At 37.2% G+C, this 16,035-nt stretch overlaps 1 protein-coding gene across 1 annotated transcript in view; it reads right to left on the minus strand.

Annotated features, from left to right (window-relative positions):
* Positions 1 to 235: 235 nt before the first annotated feature.
* CFAP54 (cilia and flagella associated protein 54) overlaps positions 236 to 16,035 on the minus strand; it is a 119,634-nt gene continuing 103,834 nt past the window's right edge. Inside the window, exons 63-70 of the mRNA XM_086461804.1 lie at positions 15,528 to 15,669; positions 13,232 to 13,432; positions 11,764 to 11,972; positions 8,525 to 8,710; positions 6,652 to 6,758; positions 4,680 to 4,869; positions 3,256 to 3,333; positions 236 to 355 (exon numbers count right to left, since the gene is read on the minus strand). Of these exons, the coding sequence (XP_086317930.1) occupies positions 236 to 355; positions 3,256 to 3,333; positions 4,680 to 4,869; positions 6,652 to 6,758; positions 8,525 to 8,710; positions 11,764 to 11,972; positions 13,232 to 13,432; positions 15,528 to 15,669 (1,233 nt within the window). The remainder of the gene's footprint in view (positions 356 to 3,255; positions 3,334 to 4,679; positions 4,870 to 6,651; positions 6,759 to 8,524; positions 8,711 to 11,763; positions 11,973 to 13,231; positions 13,433 to 15,527; positions 15,670 to 16,035) is intronic.

A 16,035-nucleotide genomic window follows, 5' to 3' on the forward strand; every position in this document is an offset into this window, starting at 1 on the left:
AAACCTCAACAAACTCAATTAGAATAAATCAAATTTTTAATCCTCTTACTAAGAAACTAGTTTTAATCCCCCAAAATGTATTTTAATTTTAAAAACTATTAATTTTAAAATAATTAGAAATAAGCTAAAAACTAAAATTATGAAACCATTAGGAGCCAAATCCTGGTGTGATTAATGAGGTTAAGTCTAAGTCTATAGCACTCAGCAACAGATTAAGTCACTGCAAAAACAGAATTTAGCGAAACAGAGAAATGATCCAATTGAAAAGGCTTTGTTCAGTTATTATACATCCTTTGGCAGGATCAAACATATCTTCCAAACTTGCTATTGATTGCAAAGTAACATCAAATGGGATCTGAAAAAAACAGGGAAAAAAATACCAAATAAATAACTTTATTAAGCTTGTAGGTACCATAAAGTACATATATACAAACAGCTCCATATTAAAGCCAGATTTCTGACCTACAACCAACAAATATGTTAGAAATGCTCATCGCCTCAATATAAATTCATGGTTAATGACATCTCTTGCAGGAAACTAGTAAAACAGGATTAAGGGGAGGAAATTTCTATGAACAGTCTTGCTCACAAAGTTTGTAGGTGAAATGGAGATAGCAGGCAAGAGCAGCAAGATCGATCGGTAATTTGGAAGGCTTTTCCTGAGATGAGAAGTTGAAAGACTTGAGCTAACTGTGAAAGGTGAAACGGAGGGCAATGATAAACTGGTTTGGATGTCCATTGGAAATGGAGAAGAACTATTTAGCTGATTTGGATATTAAGAAAAGCTAACTAAAGGAAGAGAAGCTTGGAACAAGCTATCTAGGGAAATTAATTTTTAATGCAATTATTTTACTTCTACATTTACTTTTAACATTTAAGATTTGCGCTCTCAAACACTATGGTTTATTATACCCCTCAAGAACACAGCTATTCATTAAATAGCTTTAGAAACCAGCCAGCTGATCAATTTTTATTCTTAAAACATGAACAATCAAATAATTTTAAATGAATAATTCAATAAAAATGCACTTTTTCCACTTAGAAATATAATTCAGTGCTGAATCAAAAGCACCGTAAGACACATGAACAAAAAAAGAGAATCAAAGAGAAGCTGGAAACATGATAGGAGTTAAAGTGTGACAGCTTGGAGAATGAGAAAACAAATACCACAATTTAGAACCGACTTTGTCCAATTAATTCACAAGAAAGCAAACAACAAAAAAGTGTGGTGGGGAAAAATGATGTAAAACCACATATAAGCAAGGTATCTGCTGCCTTCTCCTGCATGCTTGAAAACAAAGGGAATGTACTACCCTACGGTCTAGGTAGCTCCCCCTCTGAGCTTTCCATCTCTATCCAAAATGACTGGGTGATGCACACATACACCTTCTTTGAAAGTTTGGAAAAACTACTTAGAAATACGCTTTACATATTGAAGTGCTGAACACTCTGCAAGTTCTGTTGGCTTCAGAGAAGAATGAAGATACTCAGCATCTTGAAGGATTAGGCTGCATTGGCTCAACCAAATCTGCCATATCTAATAGGATCTCAGTTTGAAGTCTCTATCTGAAACGTTGTGACAAGAAGCCCATTGTTCCACCTGTTGAAACATTTTAGCTTGTTGCGGCATTTAGCCAGAAGAAAACGGAGCAGTTAACATCATATTCTTACTGGAAGGACACCACTGAAATCTGCTCCCTCACTTTCATCGTAGGCCCACAACCAGAAGCAGGATAAGCGAAGGGGAATTCACAAGAATTTAAAATAGGTCCAGTAGGTCCATGTGATTCAGTGAAAGCTGGGCTGTACCTTTCGCTAGGTGTCTGTCAAATCTCTCTACCGTGGAAGATATTTCAGTGGGACCGTGAAAAGTACAGCTTTGCAGAATGAATGTGTATGGATTTTGATGCATTAATAAAGCCAGATTGAGTGATATGAAGGTCTGAGAGTTATTTGAGAGAAACCTTCAGGATGGATAACAAGGGGTGGCAAGAATGGTGCAGTATGTATAAAAGGCAAGCATGTGCTCCTAGGTACGAGGCTGCAGGGTGCACAGGACAGCATTACAGAGTCTGTCTTCTGTAAAGGGCCACTAGTCAAACTGTTACCAGATAAAAACTCTAGATTCTCCTCTGGTAGCTACCTGATGGGAAAAGAAGTGTACAGTGGATGCCTTATCTGTGGAGACGGGAGTTGGAGAATCCACAAAAGACTCAATATGAGTTATATCAGGAAAACTCGTTTTATTGTGCAGATGCACTTTCTTATATAGCATAATTTTCCAAAGTCATCATGACTTGCAGTTTTTCATAAACTCTAATTGTGCTATACATACATCAGTCATCTGCTTCTACCTATCACTTTACTATTAATACTAATGCGTTCCGCCTCATACGGATGTTAGCTTCTAATCCTTCTATTCTGACCCTCAAGGCCGAAGCATCCTTGAGGCCTACTATATTAGTTTAGACAAACTGTTCAACAGAGTTTTCCCTGTGCAGGCCCTCTAGCATTCCATGCCTGTTTTCAGCGAGCTACGCTCCCACACTTATCCATTATCATTCCACTGTGAACAATTACAGGCAAGATATTTGGGGATTAGTAGAGGGGTGATATGTTACAGTGGATTCCAAAATCTTCCTCGGGGTTCTCTGAGCCCTGGCAGCTGTGGTCCCTTCCTGATCCCCTAGGGTGGCTGAGAACTGTGAGCAGTACTGCTGCCCGCTGTGGGCCAGTCCCCATCGTTTCCTCTGGGATACTGACTGTGACCACGTAACAAGAGGAATACAACAGCATGGACAAAAAAATGGCATGCTGCCTCTCAGGACATGTCCTGGGCAAGAGAGAGAAAGCTAAAGAAAACAGAAGGAAAGCCTGAATAACTGTTAAAAACAGAGGGATGGAAAGAAATTGCATTTGGCAATTGCATTGTGGAAATTCACTGGAGTCTGCGTACACAATGACCAGAGAATGGTGGATAAGCTGGATGAACCCATTGTGAGTGAGATTCGTTTTTAATACATTTTTGTGTCTATAAAAAGGTGATTCTAATGAACAGTGAAGATATTCACAGTGTGTAATCATGCACATTTGTATTTGATTTGTAAAGAAGAAAAAATAAAACCCAAACAGAAAGCCCAACAGTGTATGAGAAAAAAATGGGAAGTTACTTAATAGTGTAATCCATGTTTCAGTTTAACTGAACAATGGTTTACTTTAGAAAACAGATTTTTACTATTAATGAGAACAGCATACCTCAGTTAATGGCAAGGACAGGACTGGAACAACAGACAGCAGCGCTTTGACTTCAGATAAACACCTTTTAGCCATTTCCTAACGGTACAAAACAAGAAAAAACTAATGTTGTACTATCAGTCTCCTCTGATAAGCTAACAGATGGCTTAGCTTTACCAAATTTTTCAGAGCAATCAAGTTTTAGGTTATTCTAATTGAATTCACAGCAAAATAAACCTTAGCTGATGAATATAAATTTTCTGCAACACAAATAGTTGTGTTTGCTGTACAAACACAAGTGCCCAAACCTTGCAGTTTCTGCTGAGGCAGAATTGCCCCTGGCTCAGGTGCTAAATCCAGTGAGAGAGCATACTTTTGCTATGTGTTTACTGAAGACATTACAAACAAACACTCTGACAAGATGATATTTATACATGTATAATGCATGGCATGTTAATCTAATTAGTATTCTAAACACTGTTTTCCCAATTACTGACATATATTAATGAAAGTTTGAGCAAAACCCTTCAGGTAATCAGGAACACCCACTAAAGGACAGCTCTGTCTACCCTCCTGAAAATGCTGTGATTGGCCAAAACACGATTTGTTCTCCAAGCCGGTCAAAATACAGCCTCGTAATAATGGCACAGTGCACAATTGTCACTGTTTCACAGCATCCATCAGACAAAATAACAGCCTCTACATCATTAATCATTTCATATAATAGATATAAAGAGAATCCTGTCACATGATAAATGTCTCCCACTTTGAAAATAAACGTCTATTTTGCCTTGGCATTTATCAAGCAGCAGTTACGCTGTGGCAACATTCTATTCCAATGACATTATCTCAAACAGACCACATGGAAAATTCTGAAATTACCTCTTTTGTGTGTGTATGTGGGGGGAGTTATTTGGTTGCAGACCATATTTGGCCTTGCTAATAAAAAGAAAAGAGGAAGGCAGCATAGAGAACATGAAAATAAATTCACTGCCAGTTTTATTCCTCTCTCAATAACGTTATTAGGAGGTTCTTGTTTCAGAAACCATAACTGCCCATTTTGTATTGAAGATGTGTAACTGATTTTTAAAAAGCATTTTTGGGTTGATTGCCATGCTAATTTAACACTCTGCCAAGCATTTTCAGATGTAGATTACTATAAATTAGGCACCAAATTTCAAATCTCTGTACCTGAAGATGTAGCCTTTATTTTCAAGTGGAAGGTTGAAGATACCTGATATTTTTGTAAAGTGACAAGCAATATATAAGGAAAAGAAAAAGTTAAATATTAAATGAAAAGTGAAAATATTTCAACGTTTCTTGAAAGGGCTGATGGAAGTTTAATCTCTTATGTCTGCCTTCCAATTTACCTGTCATTTATTTCCCCAAAACAGAAATCCTAAATAAAGTGAAACATATTTAAGAGCGGAACTGTTCTCACTTACTTCTGTTTTTTCATCAAGATGCACTTTTGCAACATTCATTTTGTGTTTTTTTAAAGGACTTCTTTCCAAAGTTTCCCTTTGCTCAAGAAAACTTGTAGGTTCTGAAGCTGAAGACAGGCTTTTAGAACTTTGCATCAACATTTCAACTTGCTGTTTCAGCTTAGATAATTTCTTCTGTAAAGAAATAATTCTGAAAGAAGACAAGAATTTTTCATTATTGCTGATATAAACAACAATATTTGTTGTTTCCAGGTTATAATTAAACTGACTTAGGTTTTATTACATATTGATTAAATTCTACATTTTCTTTCATTTCAAGACTGATCTCATAATTTTATAAAAATGAAGTTTTCCATTAAAGAAAGTGGAAAGAGAGAATGCGTTAGCTTTTTGCATTAAAAATGGTAAGAAGAAGTATTTTACGTATGCCTCGCTAAGAAAAGTTTTTCTCATTCAACCAACACAAGGGTGGCAGGGGCTGAAACACTTCTTGGTCCATTATTCCTTCCCCTCCACCTGCTTAGCAATTCCAAAATTCTGAAGCTAGATTAATGACAAGGAAGAAGTAATGAAAAATGCCATAGGATGTTCCTCAGGGCTCATTATTGGGACCAGTGCTGTTTAACATCTTTGTCGGCGACACGGACAGGAGGACTGAGTGCACCCTCAGCAAGTTTGCTGATGACACCAAGCTGTGTGGTGAGGTCAACACGCTGGAGGGAAAGGAGGCCATCCAGAGGGACCTGGACAGGCTGGAGAGGTGTGCTGGTGCAAACCTCATGAAGTTCAACAAGGCCAAGTGCAAGGTCCTGCACGTAGGTCAGGGCAATCCCAAGCACAGATACAGGCTGGGCAAGGAGTGGATTGAGAGCAGCCCTGCAGAGAAGGACTTGGGGGTGCTGGTGGATGAAAAACTGAATATGAGCCAGTAACGTGCACTCGCAGCCCAGAAAGCCAATCGCATCCTGGGCTGCATCAAGAGAAGCGTGGCCAGCAGGTCAAGGGAGGCGATTCTGCCCCTCTACTCCACTCTTGTGAGACCCCACCTGCAGTGCTGTGTTCAGCTCTGGGGCCCCCAGCATAAGAAGGATATGGACCTGTTGGAGTGAGTCCAGAGGAGGGCCACAGAGATGATCAGGGGCTGGAACACCTCCCCTATGAGGACAGGCTGAGAGAGTTGGGGTTGTTCAGCCTGGAGAATAGAAGGCTCTGGGGAGACCTTATAGCGGCCTTCCAGTACTTAAAGGGGGCCTGTGGGAAAGGTGGGAAGGGACTCGTTATCAGGGAGTGTAGTGATAGGAGGAGGGGTAGCAGTTTCAAATTGAAAGAGGGGAGATTTAGATTAGGTATTAGCAAGAAGTTCTCTACTGTGAGGATGGTGAGGCACGGGAACAGGTTGCCCAGAGAAGCTGTGGCTGCCCCTTCCCTGGGGGTGTTCAAGGCCATGTTGGATGGGGCTTTGAGCAACCTGGTCTAGTGGAAGGTGTCCCTGGCAGGGGGCTTGGAACTAGATGATCTTTAGGGTCCCTTCCAATCCAAACCGTTCTGTGATGTAAAATGAAGGGCTGAGTCTGGGGCTACAACTGAGAAAAATTCCAGCATGCTCAGAGTTGCAATATGGGTTGGAGAACGTAGCCGATCCAGTGAGAGAATGGGAATAACTGCTGGGATTGCTTCTTAGATTTCCTAGTGTTTTCTTACATTGCTATGTCAGTGTAATATAATTAACGTGTATTACTGAGTTCTTTAAGAATCAAAACTAAAATGCTAATGTACTGAAAAGGCATATGTTTGCACGAGTTTAACAGTGTGTACAACATCTTACTTTTGTTCTATAGTGAAAAAGCACTGAAAAGCAAAAATGAATGCTTTTAAAGATTTAGAGCTCTGTACTTCATTTTCTCTCATCCTAAATGGTTGACTGATCTTTATTATAGCATGAAATAACATGATAAGGTCAATGATTATTTACCTAGCCAACGGAATCCACAAGTGGCCTGAAAACATAGACTTCGCACTGAAAATCTTGATGTTGCTAATCTTGACAGGTTCCGTATTATAAGCATAAAGCAGCAAAACCTGTAAAAGGGATAGAATGGATAAGCTATAATGCCATATGGTTATGGTATAGTAGACCTGAGCTATTTCAGTGATACTAGATTATAATAACTATCAAATACAGTGTTGTCTACATTTAGCCTGTACCCAGCGCTAAACTGTAACAATTCCTCTATCACCCAGTGAACCCTCAACAGCCAGGGAGAGGAATAGGAAAAGAGGAGAGAAGACCAGTAGGTAAAAGTACAACAGATTTAATGAAAACACCACCAGGACAAACAGAAAAATACTTAGCCAAATGAGTATGCTGTTGTCAGGGTCTACTGCAGAGTGGTCCTCAGGAGAAGCAGAGAAGAAGCAGGAAGAATCCCAGCAGGAATCCTACAGGAGCTCCCTCAGCAAACCTTCCCCTTTTCTAATGCCCATGACATGATGATGTGGGCTACACCCATAGCTAGCTCAGGTCAGCTGCCCTGGTTGGCTTGAAACTGCTAATGGCTGGCCTACAATTCTTTCCCAGCCAAACCAGGACAAGTGCACTAGTGAAGACTTAGATAACTGACTTTCAAAAAAGAGGGGACCGTGGCCTCATACGAATTTGACTATACCCAAGTTTTTATGGGTTTTAAAGCAATTTAATTATGGATATCATTTATATGGGTTTGAAAATTAATTTTACCCTATAGAGCCACCATCAAAATCCCAGTTTTGTCCTGATCTTGGTCAAGCAATCCCAGTTATGCTCATGTCCAAAGTTCTGACTTCAGGTAGGCTGAACAGAGAGCTTTTACTGAATTTCCAAAGGCCCTATGTAATGAGTTAAATTTGCTATATGGCCTTGTGCCTGGCTAGGTTTAAATCCATGAAGTGCACATAACTCACCAATCTAATAAAGCTGTATCAACATAAGAGCACAAGAAAATGAAATATAATCTTCTTATCTTTCACTGAAATACTTTGCGATTACAATTGAAAATATGCTTCCTAGTGGCAGCTGAATATTTTGACTCTATGGAGAATGTCAAGAATGTGGCATTCATGTATTAGTCGTTTTCAAGAGTTGTCTCTGGATCTCTAATGATCCGTAAGGTCGTGCTAAACTAACCTGCGAAACTATATGGAAAAGTACATTATTTGCACTTAACTTCACAGAGTTTCTATCAGCTAACTAACAGAGATGAACACGGTCTAGCAGAAATTATGACACTGATCTGCTATGCCAAAAAGTTTGGAGATGATGGATTTCTAGTGCAGTAGCATAAATTTTACCTACATGCTGTTCCCTTGTTTAAAAATATAATAAATTACATGTTCTAGTCTCTTGCTTTCCTGCAACCCTCCAATCTCTCTCATCTTTCATGTTTAGTCTAATTTCTTAGGGAAATGAGGTTTACAAAAATCCCGTTTTCCCTGTATGTATGTATCTTTGCTTTTCCAACAGCCTCCCACCAAAAAATATAGTTGGAATGTATGGGTCAGTTCTAACCGAAACAGAGTGGAGGTCTTAAGACATCAAGGACCTGCCACAAGCATGAATACAACACGGCCTGGAAGCTCTGTGTGGGCAACAATTTCTTTGGCCTGACACCAAAAAACTGTCAGAGCATTCAGTTTGTCCTACATAGCAGGTTTGCGGCACAGTAAATATACAGCTCCCTGCTGACCAGCCGGCCAATCAGCGTATGCATAATTCAGTTAAAAAGCTGATCAGTCATAACACAAATATTAATTGGGAATGAGACTTAATTTGTTCCAATACCTAAGGAACTGTTTTGGTGTAGTTATACCTTAGTCTCTGTATCATTTGATGACTTTGCTAGAGAAGGAATGTACCACTGAATGTGAATTTCCTTATTTGAAGCATTTGCTGCCCTACTCTCCAATGGACGCTCTGCTTCTGCGACGACAGAAACCGGAGAAGCTGTTCTCACACATGATATCTTTGATGTAATTCCAGTAATTTCAAGAGACGTCTGAAACACAGAAGTAAATTTTAAATTGCATTTTTCCTACTGTAACACGCAAAATCTGTTATAATCTAGTGTCTACTAGAATCAATATGACTTTCACTCCTGCACAAATATATGCTTATTTAGATAAATGGGTAATTTTAAAGGGTGTCCATTTTACGAAGTTAAGGCTTTTCAAAGTTCACATGATGAGACATTTCTAAAGGTAATCCAAAGGACCTCTGGGCTGACTTAGAGACACCTACAGCAACAGTGATTGTTACCTTTGACTTGTCTTCCTTCTGGCATTACATTTTTTGCTAAAAGATATTATATGACATGCTGGCCATACAAAATTTAGTGCTGAAAAAGCAAGTTGTCCGCTATACATATTGATAATTAAAACAGTCATCTGAATGTTTAGACTAGTGCTTTATTTATGTTTACCTATTTGTTTTCTTATTCTTATGTTGCAACTAAGAAAGGGTGATACCTGCTGAAAATTCAGTCATTTAATTTGTGAGGATAAAATATATATGGAACATTAGCAGGCTATTCATCAAATAGATACTGTTTGGCTGTCATTTACCAAGGAAGTAATGGAGGAATACTGTCAACCAACATTCATTCATGAATAAAAGCTTTTTCTAAGTTTGTAAAATATTTGGTATAAAGGCTGAACAGCGCCATACCACTTCTACTTTTTAAAGTGTTACACAAATCTGTGAAGAACAGAGGAAGCCAAACAGTGGCATTTTGGGGGAATGCTCAAGCTATTTGAAAAGGTTGTTAGTGTCTCCATCATTGATTTCAAAATGTGGACGCTGAAAAGAGCTGCCTGGGGAGTTAGTTCTTTTTTAACGTTCAATGTTCATTGCTGAAAAGAACTGGAGAATTTGACTCACTTCATTTTCAGAAAATACAGCTCATGACCAATACAGGGCAGTAAATCCAGGTGAGTAGAAGATGGATTTTTCACAGTGACAAAATCTTACTTCATAAAGCCATCAACTTCATAAACCCATCCCACATCAAAATATGGTAGAAGTGAAGATGAAGATGAAGTCATGCATTCAAGCATATGGATATGCCTTCAGTATGGCATGGGACAATTAACTGGGGATGATCCATGCCACTCTAAACACTGAGGCAGTGATAACAGTGTCCATAACCCATGGTGTGCCACGAGGTGTGCATGGATCACCCCCTACTACAAGGATCTTCTACATTTGGGATCTTTAGTTTGGCAATGAAGCACCCACTATCCTGCTAGCATGGTGTGTAAACCAAATTATGAGAAAACACATATATGGAGGTGGAAACGACCTAATTTATGCTGCACCCCTGCTCTGAAAAGTCCATTTTATGATATATATTTCTTTCTAAAACATGTGGTATGTTTTCTTTTTCACTGAACTGCATCTTTTGTTATTTACATCATATTGAATCTTTTTGAGGAAGGATATTACAACTGCTTCTGTCAAACTGGAGGGCTGCTGAATTACATACATAAATATTTATCTCTTTAACCCTCTCAAAAGCCTGAAAACAGCAAACTGTCTTAGTTAGGTGTTTCCAGTCCTTCATGCTACCATGGAGTAGAATAAGAAGCAAGCATGCAAAATGTAACAGGGCATACCATTTTAATTACAGCCTTCATAATGTAATTTGGATTCTTTGTACAGCAGAGCTGAAAAACCCTTCAAGAGTCCAAAATAGAATTACAAGGCACATGTAAGCGAAACAACCTTGTACATAAAAATCATTCTTTCAAAAATTGTATCTATTTGTACTGTTAAAAATCCCAGTATCAAATTACAGTAACATTTTAAAAATAACTTATACAGCTTTATGAATAGTTGAAGCTTCTAAAAATGTTGTGATAAAAATCAATGAAGCTTAGAATTAAAAAAAGTAAGAGCTTTATGCTTGTTAGCTGTCTACAACAGTGAAGCTAACACATGATTATGCAGCTTGCACCTGTCATGAACATGACAGTGAGCTCTGAAGCTTATTATTCTAGGACAGTGTAATACTAATTATGTCAAAAAAAGAGCAGACAGAGTAAAATAATTTTTGATATACGATGGCTGTTATAAATGTCACGTACCATATATTTACAATTTATTCAGTGGCACAGTCAGCTCTTTGTTGGGAAATGAGTAATGATATGCTGTCCAACACTGCAGAAAGTTCACCAACTCTAGAAGAGCTACTTCCACAAAAGTATTTTAATTCATTTTTATAAGATAACAAGTACTCACTCCTCAAGGCTCCCCTGTCTTCATCCAATACTGAACACAACAGATAAAAAATAAACCATGGAGAGTGACCTGTCATTTTAATTTTTTAGTATTAGCATAATTATTAATGTGAGAAGTGGGATGAAGAATCTTTGAAGACAATTATTTTTACACTGAATCTTCAAAGACTTTTACCATTCAATATTCAATACATATGCCATGGTCAGCGTAGACTCCAGAATTGCAATTCAAGATTTCTCTGAGTAATACAGTCTGAGCTGCCTACATTGGAAAGCTCAAAGAGGCTGTTCACAAGCCAGAGATCTGAAAGGATTGATTTTCTAGCCATCTGATAATCAGTGAAAAAAATTGGCACACAAGGCCTTCAGCAAATCTTAAGAAAATATAAATTATATATTTTTGAAAATCGTGTGTTTATGATAGGCCAAATTAACCATATAGAGTCTTGTACGTACAAATTACAAAGCACACCTCAGGACATTTTTGTTATGAAACATAGAGATGTACAAGATTAAAAGCCTCAGTCCTACCAAATAACACAGCCAACATATAATAATATATATTATATATTATATATAATAATAAAATCTTCTTAAATATCATTCTTCTTTATCTTCTAGGATCTAAATACACTGGGCAAGGTATTTGCATCTGTAAATATGTCCTTCGTTGCTTGCACAGGATTTTATTCTCTGCATAATGAATTTCACTCTTCTACAGTGCTCTCAGAATATCACCATTGGAACCAGCAAGAATGTGAGCAAAATACAAGTATAACACATATTTCTGAAACATCAGAAAGAAAATAAGTACCTCTGAAGAATCAGCTGGCCTACCAAGTGGCAATTCTACATCATGTAGCTCTTCTGGGCAGTTCTCAAGACAACACATTGAATATTCAAACAGATGGTTTTTAAGAAAGGAATGCATTTCTGCTATGCGTAAAACAATCCCTGTGTCAAAAACAGAACTAAGGTGTCCATCTCTTGCAGAAAATGATCCAGGCCCTGAGTTAGGAGCAGCTTTGAAAAGAGATTTTTGTTACATATTAATTTGCCATTAAAAAGTAAAGTTTCTACAGCTACTCAATATTTGTACATCTTTAAAATATAGTAAAATACGTAAATCAATTCAATATCAAATGAATGCATTTCCAACAAATATATTCATTGTCTTTAAATATTACCAGGTTATGCTGTTTGTATTGCAATTTTTCACTGGAGATAAAGAAACAAGCTCTATCAAGACATTATAAAGTAGCATAAAATGGGAGGTGCAGTTTTGGGGTTTAGGAACTTAAATTTAGACGTGTAAGCATCAATATGTTCGCTAGATGTCTAAGCACCCACTAGAATAAACACATATGTATTCAATGCAGTCAAAAGAAGCTCTAAGAGCTCTTAGGACTGTAATTTAGACAAGTAGTGGCTGATCAGCTTTGCCGCTCCCTAGGATCCATCACTGGTAACTACAGCTGAGATACACATGCACATTTTGACACCTACTTGTAGATACCTTACTGTCCTTCTGGTTCTGTGGTGAGGTAGAATACTTTACTTTCATTTGGTGCTGCAAGGAGAAAACCCAACCCTCTCTGAAATTATTAATTTCAGCGTTGCGAGGTTTCTCTCTAGGCAGCACCTATATGTACAATCTAGTTCTGTTCTCACCTATCAGGTTGTCACTTGTAAACCCAGCAGCTGGCCATCAGATGTAGATGCATAATATTAGGGCCCTCAAATTAATGGATTCTTACTCTATTTGAAAGGCCCTATCTATTATCATCTTTTGTTTATAGTGAAATAAACCAAGTATGTACATAACATCTGGGGCTTTAGTCAAAGCACACTCAATAATGCTCAGCCTTCCCATTACACCACACTGAGGTCTCACAAACAGGTCCCCAAACTGAACAGATTTATTTCTCAGGTGACTTAAGTCTGATGTATCTAGAACTAGAAATGAATACAGAGGATGAATTTTTTAAAAATGCTTCAGATATACTAATAGCAAGTTTTGAGGGATGGTTTTCCTGGTATCACGAAGGCTTATGAATAATTACCAGAAAAAAAGGTAATAATATCTTCCCTTACAACACTTGTAAACTGACATAAATCTTGGTTTCAGTGAAGACTTTTTTTTTTTTTTTTTTTCATTTATACAATTTAAAGGAACTTAAAACGAGACTATCTCAGATAATGGCCTTTGAATCTGACACTGTTGGTCCCCAAGAACAATATCTCACCTATGGCAGTTTTCTAGCAGAATTAAAAATTCATACCAAATAGAAGGTTTGTGTTATAAAGTCTTTTTAAATAATTGTGGTAGCGAATTAAGTGAACCCATGTTATTGTCTCTTTCTTCTGGCTGGCCTTGGCGGCAAGACTTTCTGTTCCTTCCCTTTGGCTCTGCTTATCTTGTATGATTTGTTTGTTTTCACCAGAAGATGCTTTGGGACGTTCAGAGACAACATTGTATCCATCTGCAAATCCAATAACAGTTCAACAATACACATTAAGTGAGCGGTTGCAATTCAAAAGCTATTTCTGCATTGTGTGGGAATTGACTAATCTGTAACTAAAAATGTAACTTGTGAACTGGGTTATGGTTTTCATTAGAGGAAAATTCTTTCTATTCTGCTTTAATATTAGTTGAGCTAGTAAAGAAAATATTTCTCAGATCATGGCCAGGAATCTGACTGCTCCTTGCAAGGAGCTAAAAGGAGTAGAGAGCTAGGTGCTCACTCACTCTCTGAATTTAAATATGAAAAGATTATTTCTATGCATTGTTCAATAGCAGTTATTTACTAAGTGGGATCGATACTGAGAATTATCAGTCATAACTACAGCAGTTGAACTTCCCAGTTATATTGACCTGAACTCAGAAGAGTTAGGTACTCTGAAATGTTTATTGTTAGCTTCAATCCAGTTGCTTTCAGATGTTAAGCACGTTATCAATGAAATGTGTTCTTGACTATGGACTAAAAAAATCTTTTTTGGTGCTGCTTAAAAGTTATACTTATGCAAAAAGAAGACAAAAAATACCGGTACAGTTATCACTATATCACTGCTCGTATTCAATATTTTTTCCATTGTATCAGTACATGGCGCTCTCAAAAGCCCACACAATTCTTCTGCTCTGTTTCTCATTCCAAATTGAACAAACATTATGTTACAGTAATTCCTAATAGTAAACGTCCAGAAAATAATTACGTGTGCTTTTACAAAATGTGAATGTCTCCATTATTCCTGATATTTCACTGCCAATTGTAAAAACTGAATTTAGTTAAAATGGCCATGTTGTTTATAGATGAAACTTAAACAATGTGTTTCACTAATGGTTTTACAGAAAATATTTAGCATGCCGTGCTGATCATTTCCATTTCAATTTACCTTTATATATTTTGGCCTACTATTGCCTTTCTACATTTTCTATTCTTCTTTGTATTGCCTAACAGAACTATCAGGAGAAACACCTGCTGCATTTGCTAAAAGAAAAAAATGACCTGTAATTATGAGCAAATGGAGCTAGTATAAAACAATCAGATTGATGGAAAGTCTTAGCATACAACACTTGTTTTCATAAACCAATCAAAACACCTATGTTTAAACACTGTACAGTAAGCAGACGTTGCTCAGCTTTGCCAGCAACTATCAGGCAGAGCAATTCAATCTTTGTCAGTCACTTGGGATGACTGAAATTAAGCCACTGAACCAAAATTTTATCACTAAATTAATGGTTCCCAGTTTAAAAATAAATATAGATATTTTGCCTTAGTGTTTATATAATGTCTGGCAACCATTATCCCAGAATTTCTAGTTTCACTGATTTTTTTTTTTAAATCAAAAACTTCCATTTCATCAGCTCCATTAGCTGTAAAGTAAATGCAGAAGTTAGTCAGAAATAAACCAGGCAAATGCAAAGTTCTACCAAGCTAATGGAGCATCTCTAAAAGATAATCCATTGGAGTAGAAAGACAGTGAAATTTTTTTTATTATACTGACTTTGACTCTTAGAATACAGTACCCAGTCAGATAACTTTGCAAGAATTTTGGTTTGTTGGTTTTGGTGTTTTGGGTTGTTTGGAGGGAGAGGGGGTGGTGGGGCAGGGAGAGACAAGTTATTCGACACTAATATGTCTTTGCAAAATCAAAAGAAAAACTGAAAATCTCCAAGGAAAAGGTAATATATCCAGGGAAAACATCTGTTCTAAATCAGTGTTTGAAAAGAAAAGCAGTGATGACTGATAAGGGGGCCAAAACTTACTCCAGAAGTCTGGGAAGTCCTGTGACATCTTTTTTCCTCAAAGTATGGCAGTATATGGACTCTATTTTTCTGACCCATACTGTGCAAGCAATGCAATTTTTCTTAACCTATTGAACACATGCACAGACTGATATTTAAAGACCCAGTAAGTCTGCTTAATATTTTGTACTGCCATGTGGGATGAGGATTTTGCTTTTACTTTCCAAATTTGACTTTTAATTTTTCATAAATGAAATCAGATATTAAATGTATATGGCATACATAGTTTTTAGTTATTTAATGTTCTAATATTACTAGGTATAAAGGAATACCAGATAAGAATTCTCTGTACAAAGCAAGAAGATCCATGGAAGCAAATTCTGGGATTTTCTGTTGCACTGCATCCTTCATGCTGTGTTCTTTAACACTCTTCATTCCAATTAATAGCTGAGAAGCAAGCACAGCTTCACTGACCTAAAATAATTATTATTTTATTCAGAACCATTTCACTATAATATTTATATAGATTTTAAAATCTGAGAGTAGCAAGATGATGACAAAAAATTAATTACTCAACATACTTTATTTTTTAAAGTCAGGAAAATACTCTATTTCTCTCTGACATATGGTACATACTATACTTAAATAAAGCATTACTGCTGACAGCTTAATTACTACATAAGTGGTTTCAAATCAGATATCCTCACCTGGATGCCACTGATGTCTACCCACACGTCAAATACCTGTGCACATATATCAGGCAGTGTGCTGTTTTATTTGCACTAAATCAAAGTTGAGGTAAATAGAGTCAGATCTGTCCAAGAGAGATTAAATGCACTA

The sequence above is a fragment of the Leptosomus discolor genome, chromosome 1 (assembly GCF_034619465.1).
Source record: "Leptosomus discolor isolate bLepDis1 chromosome 1, bLepDis1.hap2, whole genome shotgun sequence".
Classification (NCBI taxonomy): domain Eukaryota; kingdom Metazoa; phylum Chordata; class Aves; order Leptosomiformes; family Leptosomidae; genus Leptosomus; species Leptosomus discolor.